Here is a 17,664-nt window from a genome sequence, read left to right on the forward strand (position 1 = left end):
CTACCTCACCTTTGATTTCCCACTGCAACTTGGTTTCAATCTGTACTTCAGTACTCTGGTTAGTACCATACAATTGCCAAGAGGTTTGTTAAAGGCTGCTCCTGATATCAAGTTTCATCTAAGCTACTCTGTGAAATCCCTCAAACCCCAACCTCTATCTGAGTCTTCAGGGGTACTCTTACTCCACCTGTTTTTTGTTAAGATCTTAAGATTTAGGATTGTCCATCTATACACTCCTCTCTCTTTAAGGTCTTGAAATGGAATCTGCTGCCAACTCATCACAAAATAAAATATGCAACAGTTTTCTCTTAATATTCTTTCATTCAGTGTATCAAATTGATATACTAATGAAAAATACCTGAAGCTGTGGGGAGTAAGAATTAAATTTAGGTCAAGTACATGCAGACTTGGAGTTCTTTAAAAAAAAAAAAAAAAAAAAAAAAGAGTCTGGGAAGACCTCTAACTAAATAAATGCAAACCCTACTTAAGACAACTGCGTGAGAGAGCTGCCTTCTCTCACAGCTGAATTTCGAACAAGGCTGAATAAAAATTAGGTGAGATATTTCCCTGCAGCTAGAGAGTAGTTAACTTCCCCCAGGCAAAATGATCTTAAAGATCATTATTTATTAATGAAAGGAAGAGGCAAGTTGGTGAATTAAGTTGATCTAGGAGATAGATGGTGGATGACATACAGTAATGCAAATGTTAGGATTGTTTTATAACTGAAATAAACAGGCTAGTTTGTGGTACATCTGCATTTCAGAGAGAGGAAATTGCACAAGGTTCCCCCAAGTGAATCTCCGGCTCTCCTCCTCTCACGGGACAGATGGCATTTTTAAAACGACAGTCTCCCTTTCAGTTAAAAAAAATAAAAATAACAATAAAAGGAAAAGGAAGATAAATAAATAATAATGTGTGGACGTCTTTAGATGAGACTTTTAAATGTTCTTTAAATAACTTTTGATAATGTATTTTAAATCATTACATACAACTGCCATTGCAGTGACAATATTCCAGTAGGGGCAGCATTTTGCTAAATGTAAAAGGTTGCCATTTAAAACTCATACATATACATATGTATATACAGTATATCAACACTATTTATATACATATATATCTAGAGAGCAACATTTCATCGCCTTTGAACATCTATATATCCACTCCCACAATATATACTAGAGACATACTGTGTGAGTATATATGAAAGTATATGTACACATGCTCCGACATGTATATATACACTTTTGTCTGTGTGTGCATAAAAGCTTTAAAGGCACAATATATAGGGATGCAAGTTTTCTAGAGAGCTGCAGCAAAGTTAAAACAGAATGTCACCAATGTGAGAAAAGTCAAAAGGAAATATAGCAGAACTCATTACACAATAATTCGTTAAAGCAGTTTCACCATGAATAAAATGAATGATAGAATTTAAGAGGCTTAGGTATAGAATTCAAGAGGCTTTCTATTAAAATGAAAATGGTAAATTTATGATTAAATCACAAAGTAAACCGAACTTTTGAAAGGACAAATTAATGACAATAAATGACAAAATAAGCCTAACACTAATGTCAATCATAAAATCATAATTATGTTCTTTTTCAATTTAAGTAAAACGTCCCAAAACTATCTAGGTAAAACTTTCAAAGTAGTCTTGTTTGAATGTTGGTTTTGGGGTTTATTGGTTGTTTGTTTTGAGACAAAGATGATGCCCAATTCTCAAAATTACTATTAAAAGTATTATATACAAAATTTCTATCTTCTGGGAAATTTCAGAGACAAAGATATTTAAAAGAAACGAGTGAACTGTTAATGAAGTATGGCTAAGCCAAATGATACTGGCTAGAAAGGACATAATAAAGGGAAAAAACACACAACGAAGCGTGATTTTTAAATGGTGAGAGATTGACTTAGAAGGTAATGAAGATGGAGAATAGTGAGACTGGCAAGTAAGTACAGTGCTAAGAGGAGCTCATAAACAAGACTATAATCCTAACGACTTCCATCTTTGTATGCTCTGACGATTACCCTAGACTGTCACCTCTTCTTGCTTAGAGGATAATCCAGAATTTTCCATAGACGTATAATCTTGCTTAACAAAGGCTGTTTATCTATTATACACACACTTTTTTTAGGGAAATATATGTATATATATATTTATCTATACACACACATATACATACGTGTATATATAGATTTATACAAATGTATAAATAAACATAATACTTCTCAATCTTTCCACTGACAAGGCAAGTTCACATTCAGCAAAGTGCCACCACATCCCATATACACATCTCTGTACAGATATACACAAAAGGGTCTATTTTCACCCTTCAATCAGGGGGAATTTATTCTAGCAAATCCCATAGTAACTGAAGGGAGAAATGGCACCAATACACCCTCCCTTCTTTCATTTGCATGCATATGTACAAGAAATACGCAGATTTTAAAAACCTATAAAGCAAGAGTGAATGAAACTGGGAGATGCTGCAAAAAACACAACGGTAAAAAGAACAACATACAAAGCTTTCCCAGGTCTTGAGTTAGCTAAGATGAATGAGGCTTCAAAGGTAACTACAAATTCAGATGGATTATTAGAAGTTGTTTTGACATGTTTCAAAGTATATGATTCTTTAATATTAAAAATAAATGTGATTGGAGCATTTAATAACAACTCTAGCTTTGACTACTATTTTAGATCACCAGATACTTCAGTAATAATGTATAGCAAAAAGACAAAACTCAAAATATAGGAATGTATTTCTTTTTAAATTCCAGATAAATCAGGTAAAAAGTCAAGGGTAGCATAACTTTTTGTATAGCCAAAATATGGGGGTTGGGGGGCATGCTAACTTCATAAACAACAACACAACTGAGTAACTTTTTTTTTTTTTAATTTTGGAAATAACTGAAATCAACCCAGCTTTGAAATGTGCATGGTGAAATAATCCCACCAACTCTTTAAACAAAGCAGCCCCTTAAAAAATGGCATTCTTTATAAAAGGCCTATACTTTTCTTAATTTCACCAAGAAAAGGTGATCAATAATATCTTATAACTTAGAAGATGAAGAAATCTATTATTAACATAAAAAAGGTTCAGCTGATCTCTGGTCCCATCACCCCAATAGATAAACACAGCTCATGTCCAGGTCTGTTTCTCTCTTATTTTCTACTCTCAAAAGTGAGAGGCTGGTCTTTAGAACCTGCTGTTTCTTGAGTCATTTTAAAAACATAGCATAAGTTAATCAAAAGGTTAAAATAAAATGCACATGATATCAGAGCTAGCCTTTTAACATAACATAGTCAAGAATTTGGTGTATTTATACAACAGAGACGATGAGAAAGTAACTCCAATACCCTCAACTAAATAAATCATATTTCTACCATACACTGTTACCTTTTTCTCTTTTTACCTAAGCACACATTCACTCTCTCACACACGTGCCCCAAATGTATATTTTTGCATGTGTGTAAAAGCACAGACATATACATGCACACAAGTACTTTAATTCTATTTTTAAGTCACAGTGGGAATTCCTTAGTGAGGAGGGATAAAAAGTTCCTGAATAAGACACTGAGAACATCTAGATTTATTATTTTCTCTATTTTACTTCCCAACTTAACTGTAATTAAAGAATAAATCCATAGGAAATAAAAGAGGTTTTAAAAACTTAGTTTACAAATTCCAGCTACAGTAGTTGGGAGCTTTACTTGATCTATGTATTTCTATTTACCCTGTAACTAAGCTTCTAGCCATCGTAAGTGTAAACCACAGATCATTTACTAAAGAGACATCATTCTCAACAGTTCTATGAGCAGTAATAAATGGTCTAAAGGTGTTCTATGATTTGAGGCCCCAGGATATCCTTTTATTTTATATATCTGCAAGGTAGCAAAGGATAGCTATACACCTTGACACGGTAGAGATCCAGTGTAAAAAGGTGCTTCACTAGTTTGTTTTGTTAAAAAAAAAAAAAAAAAAAGCTCATATATAATTTTTTAGCTATTAAACACATAGGCAACATAATTCATTACACTCAATACAGCTTTAGTATAAAACTTATAATTTATGAGGTGATGTTAATAGTATAAATTAATATACCTTTTCTCTTAAAATCTACAATAAGTATTCTGAAAGCTCATTGGGGAAGGAAATTTTTAAATAAAAGTTTTAAAGCTGTGCGTGGTGGGAAAGGATTCTGTATGCTGAGGCTGAGATGAGAGCCTGAAGGAGAAGGAAAAGCGTCCCATGCAAGACACCGTGGGCTACGAAACCAAATGTTTTCTCTTTCTTGCGCTCTCTTCAATGATGAGTCACCTTTAGTTTCTTTTAAAACTATTTTCTTATTTTAAAAACTGCCCTAATTTCCACAAGGAATCCCTGAGACATACTCAACACTATACAGTGAAAAGAACTATCACTGTTGAGAGGAACTGATTCAACCCTTCAGAGCAGATGAAGACACCGTCACAAGCACCAAACCTCCCATCCGTTCCACACTCCTCAGCTGGAGCCAACTGTACCTCAACAACGCAGGGTGGAGTCATTTCAGGGCAAATCAGTCTATTCCCCAAGTAAAAGCAAGGGTGGCATTTAGCTGCATTAGAGCCTTCTGCACGGCATGTTGAAAATTTTTCCAAGGGTAACTTTGGGTGCATATAGAGCTTACTTCAGTGGTCCCCAGCTTAAAAAAACAAACAGAAACAAAAACCAAGTGAAAGAAGAGGATTCTATTACTCTTAGGCCAGGAGCAGTACAGATCGTGTGTGTGTGTGCAGATCGTGTGTGTGTGTGTGTCTGTGTGTGTGTGTCTGTGTGTGTGTGTGTCTGTGTCTGTGTCTGTGTGTACTTCAGTGCCGGGGGTGGGCTGAGGAAGCAGGCAGAAGGGAAAACAGAAGGAAAGCTGTGCTGCCCTACATTGGTAAGAGTTAAGACAGGTCTTCTCTAATAAGACTGTTTTTGGACTGAACTTCAGATCACCAAAACCCTGCCACTCAAAAGTAGCCAAACATCCCCAAGATTTGGGAACCTGGGGTAAAAAAAGTCATTCCAAGTTTGCTCTTTGTTTCTCTCTGAAATGCCACGTTTCTTTTTATTTGCTCTGTATCACAGTGCAGCGAGGAAAGCTAACAAAAAATAAGAGCTGGAGTGAAAAGAGAATTTTTGCTATTTCGAAATAAGGCTAAGTCTGACCCACAATTTTCACATTAATGACACCGGTCATTAGGAGAGGCATAATTATTCACTTATGTTTTATGTTTTCTTTCCTAACTCACTGGTTAGGAAAGAAGAAAATGCTTAACGGATATCCAACTATGTCCTTCACTGATATCTTATCACACATCTTTTGGAAGGTGGCATTTAAAAAATGCTACTTTAATCCACTGAACACAGATTTTGGGTCCCTCCGGAATATGATATTGGAAAGCTTTATAAAGTTCAGAATATTAAGAAGTCATTACATTGTTTTACTTTTCTAGAGAATGCCCATGAAAATTCACTTGTTTTCAATGTATTGAGAGGAAAAATAAAAAAATCTACCTTCTATCACACACATATTCCCACCCCACTCCATCCTCAAGAAATATATTTCTTGTCAGGAAAAAAAAAATCCTTGGAGCGATGTAGGTATCTGTGATGAAAGATCTGGTATGACTTCATTTTCTTCCAGGGAATCCTTTAAATTGCCTCATTAAACTGCAGAGTTCTGTTGACCATTTAAAAGACCACTGCATTATTCTATATATACCAGATTAAAAAAAACAGAATTTAATAGAATGTTAAAAGAAGGCTAAAAAGAAAAAGGATGAAGAAACTGGAAACGAGACATCTAAACAAAATTTAAAGGAATTTCTAACCCTATTAACTTGAACTGGTTCGCCTGGTGGTGTTAACATCCTCGTCTTCTTGCGATACCATCCACAGCAGTCTTTTGGACTAACGGGGAGAAAAGGCAACGTGCCCCACACAAGCACTGCCGATGAAGCTACCACCCATCGCCACCACTCCCACCATGCAGGGGGCACAGGAAGGACTGCAGGCAGGTATCAGTGAATTCACAGGACGGGCGTGACCTACATAGGCTCAAATTCTAGTGCCCAATGACAAAAGCCCAATGGTAAAGGTCAATAGAAATATAAATTTCTTCATGTAAGAAGCAAATTGTACAGCTAGGGCATCTGCATGTATCACGGACACTGTTTCCTTCCAAATCAAAGAACTGTCTTTGCCTCTGTGGATTACGATCACTGACTGAGAACGAGCTCTGATAAGGAAAAGCGTTAGTGTTAGTCACAGAAAGTGGTGATTCCTAACTTGCGGTTGAGAGGTTGGGCTTATTTAAGAAATAAAATCTTATAAATAACTATTTGGCAAAGATAAAGTATTAGCTTTCATTAGCCTTAAACCGCTCAAGACAATAACTACAATTTTAAGGAAATAAAAACTTTTTTCCAACTTTATCTCCATACCTACTATTTGCTTCTCATTAAATTATACTCTTCATGGAAGGACACTAGACACGCCATACTGCCTGCCAACATGAAATTGCTCAGGAAGTCATTTATGAAGCAGTTCTATCTCACATGGTAGGTTACTAGAGAAAATAATCCTTTGTCATATAAGCTATGCGACGATAATTAGAAAATTTTTCCATTGCATAGTCTGTCGCTTGGTGGGTTACATGTAATTGCTATTTACTATTGCGAATTGTTTACTAACTACATAACCTACCCAGATGTGCAAATTGCTAAGCCATTTGTACAGAAGAAAAACAATGTCTTAAGTACTTTAATTAAAAGAATACTAACAATTATGCAGAAGGTGTAAAGGAGAAAAACACATCTTTCCTTTGGACGCTACAGATCACAGCCAGTGAATATTATACATTAGAATGGAATTCAGATTCTCAGAGCACAGAATGTATCCATTAACTGCAGCAACTCTGTAAATTAAATCACATTAACACAATCTAACTGGCCTTTATAAATGGTCCCAAAGTACTGCAGAAACAGAGTGAACCTTCTTTGCCACCATTTCTCATGAGTTTGACACTAGAATGAAAGCTAGTATCCACCTAATTAGATAGAACCTTATATAAAATTTGTTTTTGATTCCAGTAACGCCTTATTATAGAATAAGTGCTATTTTAAAAGACACTGATTTTCATATTTCTGGAGTAAAAGACACATCATTCCTTTCTTTACATATTATTAGCAAACCTACTACTAGAAGACTAGAATTGCTCCATTAGCTAAAAGAACAACATAACAGATATCTCTGGGTTCACAGATGGTCTTCTCTCTTCCAAAAAGGGACTCACGAGAAACAGCAAGAGCAAACAAATCGCAAGCTCGGATATTTGTTTTGAAGTAGACGAAACAAGAAGAAAAATTTGTTTTTTTGCTAACTCCTCAAACCTACACTGGTACTTTCTACGGGCGCCCTTTCTTCAGCTATCATCGTGGGCATCTACACAAAAATGAATTTACTCAAAGTTTTTGGTGTGAAGCTGTAACTGGCAACATTCCTGATCATTTCATGCCTCCCTTACCAGAAAGCAGAAAAGGGCTTAAAAATGCACAGAAAACAGAAAATTGCAAACAATAAAATGTGCAACTTACTGCAAACTCAGTTTTGATTAACTGAAGAATTTTAAGCAGCTACCACAAGGGACAAAAAGCCAGAAAGATTCAGATCGACGTCCCATGACTTGCCCTTCACTGTCAAAGAAGGGCTGATGAGAAAGTCAGTGTGTATGTACCACTTTTACCTCAATAAAAAAGAAAAGTCAATGGGCTGCTCTGCTACAACCTTTAATTAGTACACAATGGAGACGGAATCGAACCACTGGGAATGGACAGTTATCTCGTGATGATTATAATGGGATGTGAAGAGTTTAGCAAACTAAATGACACTTTTGAGCAGAGGTAACTACTCATAATCGTTTCATTACAGTACATTAAAATAAAAAAGCTTACTAACACAGGTTCACAGGTGAAAAATATTCAAATTATCTCTTCTCACCCTTCAGGATAGAAATTTACGGAGCTACCAAATATAATTTTGCTTTGTGACATAATTTTATAATTTAGAAATTTCTCAATCTGCAAAAAAGGCAAAGCTATTAAAAAATAAATCTTCCAATCAATTATCATGATTAAAAAAAAAAAAAAAAACTAAATATATTACAAACATATTTTTGGCCCACAAAAAGAAACTTCAATAAATACAAAAGAGGGCATATAATGAGTTCATACAGTCATGTGACATTTCCCCTCCATAATCTCAGGCACGTTTTAACTGCATAATGCCTGCTGATTACCATCATTCCTTTAAAAAGCAGAGAAAGAAAAGCTTTCAAAAGAAGGGACTGGTTAGAATTAGCATGGCATAAAGAGAATACATATAGGAAGTAGGAAAATACATCCAAATCTTTACCTATTGAAAAGGAATTAAGATCAAATATTCCCTGACAAATGAATTATTATATCACATCATTAATAGATATGTTCTCTCTACTCATCTTAAAATATATATATGTAAATTAGACTAGACTCAGGTATAAATAGCCAATGGTATCTCAAGGGACAGTGAAACTTCTCAGCAAAAGCAGAGTACAGATGCCTTTAAAAACTAGTTCCACCCTTGGGCGCGGGGAGCGGGGGTGGGGGATCGGGGGTCGGGGAGAAGGCAGGTAAAAAGAAACCTCACATATTCATTTCATAGTCACCAACTTACTAAACTATCCAATGATTTTTAACCCTACAGTTCTGGTACTTAAAAAAAAAAAAAAAAAGTCCCCAAACTTAAACCTAAATACTTAAATTATTTTAAAAGTACCAAAGGGTGGGTAAAATTTATGTCTAATTTCCATATTCTGCTTTGAAACAAACTTTAAAATGTGTATCCTTCAGATATTACACATCACTTCACAACTGGTACATTGATTCTACAAGTGTCTTCAACATTTTACAAATCTTACCAAAGAATCACTACTGTAAACATGAAAAATTCAAAAGCAAAAAGATGGATCAAGGGGTTCACAGATCCCATCTTTCCAAACCTATCTGACCTATCCTGCTTTTCACATCAAAATATTTTAATTACATCTTGCGAATATATTCCATGGAAGAGGGATTTAGAAACAAATGCACGTCTAAAAAGGCAATATAACCAACCACCAGGCCTCAGAAGCGCAGCAACCCTGCAGTCCCTCCAGGCAGGCTTTTCACGGCATCTGCAGGGCACTGACATGAATTCAGCTTTTTGTGTTCTGGGCTAACTTAGCAGAAAAGGGCTGTGCTACTCACGCCACCAGACCACCACCCTTCTCCATTCAGGAAAGTCGGTTCACTTGGTGGGAAAGCATGACCAACCTTACCAGGGTTGTGAGATGTGGGAAAGGAGAAGGGCCTTCTCTACTCATTAGGAAAGAAAAAAAAAAAAAAAAACCTAACAATGGGACAGCTGCTTTCTGCCCTGCACAAAAACACACGCGTGGGTGCACACATACACACAGGCAGTCAAAAGACTAATTTTTTTTTTCTTTTTAATTAAACATGATCACAATTAGGAATGGAATCCTGGCCTCACGTGATGTTTACGTTTAGCAGTTGGTGCTAAGTCAGAGCCTCGATCTGCCTCTAACACGCACCACACTTGCCGTCTCTTACACAGGAACTCGATGAATAGGCTCACTCTATTTAGAACCACCAACCCATGTAAAGACCTGGTATTAGCATGGAAAGCATTGATCTGAATACTAGGAAATCGTAAAGGGCACTGGTAATCTGAGGTATCTTTCACTTCTAGGACTTGCTGCTGAAAGTCGATTCTATGCAGTCACTGTGCTGAGCCACGAGGAAACCACTGGGGGAGGGCGGGCCTGCCGGGAGGGGACGAGCACCGGTGCGCGGCGGCACGTGTGAACACTGAAGCGAGGCCCGCTGCGGGGCAACGCGCTGAGCTGGAAAACGGAGTTCTCCTCTAGGCCCCATCTGTTATGTTTAAAATCTTCTCTAGGAAAAGGGGAGAGGGGTGAGAAAGAGGAAAACAGGATAGAAAACACCAGGTTCCCCACCTGCCTGCAAGCACACAGATACGCTCAGTTAGGGGAGGTAAAGGGAGAAGATGCATTGTTGGTACTTGTAGCTGTGGCACCTGTCACTGTGAAGCCTGTGGGAGGCGCTATTGAGCTGTGGCTGGGCTGCAGGTCCTTGGGGATGCCACTGTGAGCACTCAGCTGGTGGCCGAAGGCTGCGCTGAACTGAGGGAGTTGCTGCTTGGGAGAGGTGGAGGCCAGCAGTTCAGCAGAAGGCCCCATGCCACTGAAGCTGGTCTGCGGCAACCCCGGAAGCACACTGGAGCTGCTGGGGGTCACGGTGGCGAAGGCAGGCTGTGTGGTCTCTGAGTTCGAAGTGGTGGGTGGTGTGGACAGGGAAGTGGAAAGAAGATGTCCATCCGCGCCGAGAAGGTTGCTAAATGGAGAGGGATCTCCGAGGCTGACAGGGAGATTGCCCCAGTGAGTTCTGGGGTTTACGACTCCTCCAAGTGGCACCTCAAGTTGGGCTGGGAGCAAGTGCTGCGCCATGATGGGCATCTCTGCTGAAAAGGTAGCTGCCATATTATCACCAGAGTAAGATGTTGTGTGGGGAGAGGTGATATGGTCACTGTAGGGAGACGGCACGTGCTCACTATCATAATGGCTTCCATGGGGCGAGGAGTGTGAATGATCACTGCTGTATTGCTGTCGTGAGGTGATTAGGTCATCTGCCTTGCTCAGCAGCTGGGCAGGATGTGGCCTCTGGGAGGCATGGCTGCCATCATGAAGTCCATGAAACTGTCCTGGGAAGGCTCTCTCCCCAAGTGCACTCTGGCTGATCAGAGTGGCAGAAGTAAGGCCAACGTTGGCTGGGGCAGAGAACTGCCCCTGGATCTGCCCTGCCAGGGGTGTAGGTGGGTTAGACAAGGTAGCAGAACGGAGCAGGTTCTCATCCAGCTCTAGGCTAGAAAAATTGTCGTGTACTATACGCCCATTCAGCAGCTCTCCCAGGTCCGTGTTTACCTCTCGGCTCAAGGACTGAATTCCTGAAGCTCCAGTCCCTGTGGAGAACACCCCTATTCCTCTGTCTGACAACTCCTGGACGGGTACACCATCTGACTGGGTTAGCACCCCAATGGTGCTCAGGCACTCAAGAGAAGTCACGGCCTGCAAGGCCCGCTCAAGCTCCTCGGCCTCTTCGGTGGTGGGGAGGAGGTCCCCGTTCTTGCCTGAGTAAACGAGAGCCATCAACAGTCAGCAGAGCTTTCACCGCCCCAGACCACAAAAATCATACAGCGGAATTATGTGTAACAATACGGTATTATGGATCGGATGGAAAGGAAAAAGTGAAATATTCAGCTGCAGGACAGGTGTGTGAGGGGTCAAGCTGTCCCGGAACCTGAATCACATCTTCGGTTCATTTACAGCACTATCAAAAACCATCTGAGCACTGTTCGGTGCTTAGGAGTCTAAGCGTTACCAATTTAAAACCCGTGGTGACTATCTGATTTCACGTTACGTTTTTACCCGAAGTTATATTAACGTCATTAAAACGGAAAACGTTATCTTTCAGTTCAGATCTGAGATAAAAGGCTGTGCGTTGGAGGAGCCGCCTTTGTTCCTCTACTCTTGGGCTCTTCCAGCTGGAAGGGCAGCCGTGAAGCCTGGAATACAGAACTCACGTGCGTGTTTCAGTGCAACACCAAGCACTCAGCTCACTTCATAGGTTACCTTTTGAAATGCTTTTGCGTTACTCTCTACTCTTCCCTCTCATCCTTCTCCCATTTCTAAGTGATTTTCACAAAATGGAAGTCACAGGCCTCACCGATTTCATTTCCAATACAAAAAATCGATTGTTAGGAACTTGACTAATCACCCCCAAAATACCCAGTTTTTAATGGTGAAAGAAACCTTCTAAGAGTATAAAAGATTTCCCTTGAAAGCACTAGAGAATTGGCGATATTAAGTCAACTTTGTTCTGGAAAAGTGCACTTCAATTGAAGTACATGGTGGGGTACTAAAATGAGGACAAGTTCTGAAAGGTTTCAATAAACTCAAATTTTAAATGTTTTTGTTCAAAAATAAACGAAGGTAGGTGCCTTCCCTGGCGGTCCAGTGGTTAGGACTTAGGGGCTTTCACTGCCGCGGGCCCGCATTCAATCTCTGGTCGGGGAACTAAGATCCCGCGTGCTGCGCAGTGAGGCCAAAGATAATAAATAAGTAAAGGAACAAAGTTATAAACCTAGCTCTCAAACCTACTGATCCACTAAGGCTAGGATATCAGTTTAAAAACTGTACATGCCTCACCTTCTAGAAAGAGTAAAACAGCTTTAGTGCTTTACCTTTCCTGTCTCTGGTGAGAGATGTTACATGTGAGGAGGGATACTCCAAACATATCTCAAAAAAGTTACCTCCCCGTTTAAAAAACGCATTTTAAAATCCAGTTGTCTCCAATCAAAACATTGACCATACCTTCAAAAAAATCAAAATCTTGTAAGTCATCAGGTAGCCGCGGCAGGACGTCTGAAAAGTCCTCCTGGTTCAATTCCAAGTCATGTGGAATGTCAGTGATCTCATTGGCAATGTCATCCGGCAGCTCATCAGCACTCAGCTCTGGCGTGGACGGGCTCCTGGGGAAGACGACACGATTGGCCCCGCCCCCCGCCCCCCCCCCCCCACCCGGGCAACTTGACCTCCACATCAGTGTCCCGGAGACAAGTCTGTCGATGCAAAAATGGAAAGCCCTAACCCCAAATGTCTCCCTTCCTACTTTAATAGAAGGAAATCGGAAACCAAAACGACAGACCTCATGTAGTTACACACTTCCGCAATGCTTACCCATGTATTAAGAGAAGACAACCATTTGGAGATACTATTTTTACTGAAAATTGGTAGAATGAATGACAATTCGGTGCACTAGTAAAATGAATTACAATTTGGTATATCAAGTGTGTCTTAGTACTTTATAGTAGAATTTAAAATCTGGTCAAAATAATAATTTAAAAAAAAAAAAAAAAAAAAAAAAAAGAAAAGAAACAGGGCTTCCCTGGTGGCGCGCTGGTTAAGAACCCGCTTGTGCCAATGCAGGGAACATGCGTTCGAGCCCTGGTCCGGGAAGATGCCACATGCCGCGGGGCAACTAAGCCTGGGCGCCACAGCTACTGAGCCTGCGCTCTAGAGCCCATGCTCCGCAACAAGAGAAGCCACCGCAATGAGAAGCCCGCGCACCGCGACAGAGTAGCCCCCGCTCGCTGCAACTAGAGAAAGCCCGCGTGCAGCAACGAAGACCCAACGCAGCCAAAATAAATAAATAAATAAATAATGAATGAATGAATAAATAAATTTTTTAAAATGAAACAGATAAAACTGGGATGTTTAGCTGAAACAGAAGCCTCATTCATCTGGTCAAAATGCTTATTACCCCTGACAAAATTAATAATGCATCAGATTTCTGATGGAATATTTCTGTTGGAACATATATGAGATTTCTGTTGAAACAGAAAAATCTGAGAGTAGTCAATTAAGTTCCCAATATCAGCATGTGCTGCTCTCTTGGTTATCAAAAGCTTTTACCTCAGATCTAACCCCATCAGATATTTTGTAAAAAATCATATTGAAAACTACAAAATCTAGGCTTATATACCAAATGGTTCCTTTAGCCTACTTCCAACACCAGAAAAGTAAATGAAGCCAAATGTTCTGAGAACAATCAGAACACGTAAAGCAGATGTAAGCTCTGGCGCCATCACTGACCGGATGTGAGAGGCCTCCACTGGCAGTGAGACGCTGGTGGGCATGCTGAGGTTCCCCTGAGGAACTGCAGGGGGAATGGGTTTTTGGGGTCGACGAGGTCCACGCCTTCTCTTCTTCTTGTGTTTTTTGGTAAGTGCAGGAGGCTTGGTTTTTTTCCTGGGTTTCCTCTGCTGCTGGTGCTGAACTTTACGGGAGCTATCTCCTCTCAAGAAATTATCCTTTGGAATGAATAAATGGGTATTTTTAAACTGAGATTATTTGGGAAAAACCAAACAGCTATCTGAAAAAAAAATACTTTTATCTCTTAAAATTCTATATAGCGCCTAAAGCTATGAATAATGATAATTAAATGAATAAGAAATTCATTTTAAAATTTAATTCAAATCAATTCAATATATACATATAGCTCATCCCACATTTACAGGCACTGTCATAGATGCTGTAGTATAAAAGACTGAATAAAATTTGATTTGTGCTCTCGAAGAACTTAGTCTCCCATGGGAAAAACATGACTACGAGGCTACATAAATTCAGTAGAAAAAATTGGGCGATAATGATATAAACACCTTCTAAGGGTGCACAAAAGGAAAATCCTTTATTTGTAGTCATGTGAGATTAAAGGATAAACAGGATTTTAAGTTATTGGGATAAGGGGGAAGATCATTCTAGGCTAAAGGAAATGGCACAAACAGACAAAAAGAACAGCAAATAATTGGGTATGACTATTGCTCGGGGTATAATGGAGGATAAAATATAAAAGTAACCTGTAAAGAAGTCTGCAACCGGATCCTGTATGACTTTGAATACTCTGTTAAGGACTTTAGACTTTACTTTATAGGCAATGGGGGATGATTTTTGATGACAGGAGTACATGTTTTAAAAGGATTAACTACCCTGGCAGCAACATAAAGGGATAAAGAGAAGAGGCAAGTGAGTGGAGGAAAAAGTTCCAATCAGAGGGCTAGTTCAACAAGTATTAACTGAGACTGATCAATAGCTGAGGACACAGTGAGCAGGAACGGAAAAGCGAGGGCCTGTTGAGAGAGAATTCTCAAGATGTGACAGCTCCTTGGATGTGGGGAGGATGAGGGGAATATAAAAGTCTCAAGTGTGTCCAGGATTTCTAGTTGAGGTGATTGTCAGGGGATAACGCCATTAGTTGGGATACAGAACACAGCAGAATAAACAGAATCAGGAAGAAAGTTAAGGAATTCAGCTGGGCTCAGAGAGAGTCTGAGATGTGAAGACGTCCCGTGAGGCAGGAGAGAACCGTACCTGGTGCACAGGAAGGAAGACAGGGATGGAGATGGAGACCTGGAAATCGTGACACAGTAAAAGTCCTTCAGATAATTTATGGGGACCAGGCAGACATGGTAAAGAGAGAAGACAACGGGCACACAGCTTTATAAAACTGTTGCAATTAAGTGAGGAGGCAAAGGAAGAAGAACCAGGAAGGAATAAGAAACCTGCACTATAACTAGCCTTCTTCACCTAGTACCCTTAAATCTGAAGACCCAGGTGCACATTTTACGCTCTCTACAATCGGAAAGCATTTTACAAGGACGGCCTATTATTCCTGCCGTCAGCCAGGTGATGGTCCTTACAGTTGGTGCTGCCTACATGTTCAAAGTTGGTCACAGCTCTTTGAACTGTCATTGTTTGAACGAAGGTATGTGCATTGTTGGTTTTACATGCAAAGGAAAAACTGCTGTGTATGCAGAAAGGCACAAAAAGCGGCAGTGTGTAAAACTGTTACTGGTGAAGCAAGTATTCATTATTGAAGAACTGACCACAATCCCCCCCCACCCACCTTTTTATTGCAAAGCAACAACCAAAGGAAAAGGGAAAATAGTCCACAAAGTGGACAACGCTGTTATAGTAGATGTATGTAGAAAATACTGCCTTTCACACACCAAGAATTAGGTGAAACCAGGAATGCTATAGAAGATAAAAATATCTATGTCTACCTAACACTAAAAACGCTATTTTGGTAAGCATAAAATAAAAATTTTAAGCGATAAGAAATGCACTGTGCAATATTTTTTCCTTCTTGGTGGTATATAAAACAATCGTGGTTTTTACGATTGATGTCACCTCTGAGTCGATGAACTCAGTAATAACTCTTATAATCAAATACATAAAAAGATCTTAAGACCAATAATTATCACTAGCATCAAACAAATTCAAAGCAAGAAAGAATAAAAATAAGCATTAAATTCAGGAAATCTAAAAGATGTTTAATCCCAGACAAATACTTGAATCCAAACACAATTACAGACTCAAAATTCACAAATTTAGAAAACAACAAAAAAAGAGGCTGCTTCCCAGCCTCTGTAATTCCTTTTGGTTCAACACTTAACGTCTACTTTTTTTATGCCCACTATGTAACTGAATAAATAGTGAATAAGCAGCTACCAGTACCCACCAGGTGCTGGCATCCATTCCAGGATTTCCCTCTAGGACCAGTGTGAATCTTGAGCAAGAGGGAGGAAGAGAGCTCTAGCCAAGAATACACAAGTCCTACTGGTTCTGCTTCTAGGCTTCTGTCTTACTCTCTTAGGCTTATGCTGTGTAGCCAGGCAACATCTTTGGTAATGTGCCAGCTCCTCCACACAGAAGTGTCCATGACTGAGACCCTGTCTAGCTCTTGGTATTCCCTTACTTAGCTCCTCCAGAGAACACCTGTGTCCTAGAGGCTTTCCTAAAGCCAACTGTTCATTTACATACACTACTTACTCCCAGCATTCTCACTGTCCCATTCTACTTCTATGCAGGACAACGCATTTAGTAACTTACCATCTGTTGTATGGTCTCATACCTACTGAATACCATGTTCTGTCTGCCAGCCTGGACCTCGGGCAGCTCTAGCCTCTTCTACCGATGGCTGTCCTATCAAGTGGCTGAGTCTAGTTCAGAATCTCACCCCTCTCCCCCACAAGCCATGTGCCTAACCGATAATTTATTCAACCATTACTTATGGAGCATCTTTGTTCCAAGCACTGGGGATATAGTAGCATTGAACAAAAAATGTTCCTGCCTTTGTGAAGTTTACATTCTAGTAGGGGGATTCAGATAATAAACAAACTAATTAATAAATAATGTTAGGCAAATGTTAGGAAGAAAAATAAGGTAGAGTACGAGGATAAAAAATAGCAGGATAGAGAGGAGGCAGAAATGAACTGACACTTGATCAGAAACCCGAATGAAATGAAGGAGTGAGACATGGAGAATCTGAGGAAAGAACACTCCAGGAAAAGAGAAAAACAAGCAGAAAGTCCCTGAGGTGGGAGCATACTTAGAGAGTGTTGAAGGAAGAGCAAGAAGACCAATGTTGCTGGAGCTGTGGAAGTGAGGAGAGGGTATAAGACGAAGCTGGAGAGGTTGCCAGGGCCAGATCAGGAAGTGCCTCATAGGCATGGTAAGAATTTCAGATTGGATTCTAGATGCGATGGGAAGCCACTGGAAAGTTTTGATCAGGGAACTAAAATGATCAGATGTATATTCTAAAAGGCCTGCTCTAAAGGCTACATACGGAATGATTCCGTTTAGAAGACATTCTGGAAAATGTAAAATTATACAGACAGAAAGAGATCAGTGGGGATAGAAAAGGGCTGACTACAAGGGCAGCACTAGAGACTTTTGGGGGGCGATGGAATGATTCTGTATCTTGATTATGTATCTGTATGCATGTCAAAATTCATAGTACTGTATACTAAAAATTGTGGACTTTACTATATGTAAATTCAAAGACAGTGGGACCCACATGCATAGTCTACCCTGGCTGATATGTGAGCAACACATCCGGGCACAGGGGGCATGGCAGGAAGAAGGGAGACTAATTAGGAGACTGTTACAATAATGTAGGCAAAG

General features: G+C 39.7%; 1 protein-coding gene across 4 annotated transcripts in view; it reads right to left on the reverse strand.

The window, feature by feature from the left end:
- Positions 1-426: 426 nt before the first annotated feature.
- INO80D (INO80 complex subunit D) overlaps positions 427-17,664 on the reverse strand; it is a 70,193-nt gene continuing 52,955 nt past the window's right edge. For 3 of the 4 annotated variants that reach the window (XM_059054037.2, XM_059054039.2, XM_059054040.2), the window contains 3 exons: positions 13,795-14,012; positions 12,514-12,671; positions 427-11,270 (listed from right to left, as the gene is read on the reverse strand). In XM_059054037.2, coding sequence (XP_058910020.1) covers positions 10,105-11,270; positions 12,514-12,671; positions 13,795-14,012 — 1,542 coding nt within the window. In that variant the 3' untranslated portion in view covers positions 427-10,104. The remainder of the gene's footprint in view (positions 11,271-12,513; positions 12,672-13,794; positions 14,013-17,664) is intronic. The other variant, XM_067026653.1, reaches the window with a different exon arrangement.

The sequence above is a fragment of the Kogia breviceps genome, chromosome 2, assembly GCF_026419965.1.
Source record: "Kogia breviceps isolate mKogBre1 chromosome 2, mKogBre1 haplotype 1, whole genome shotgun sequence".
Taxonomy (NCBI): domain Eukaryota; kingdom Metazoa; phylum Chordata; class Mammalia; order Artiodactyla; family Physeteridae; genus Kogia; species Kogia breviceps.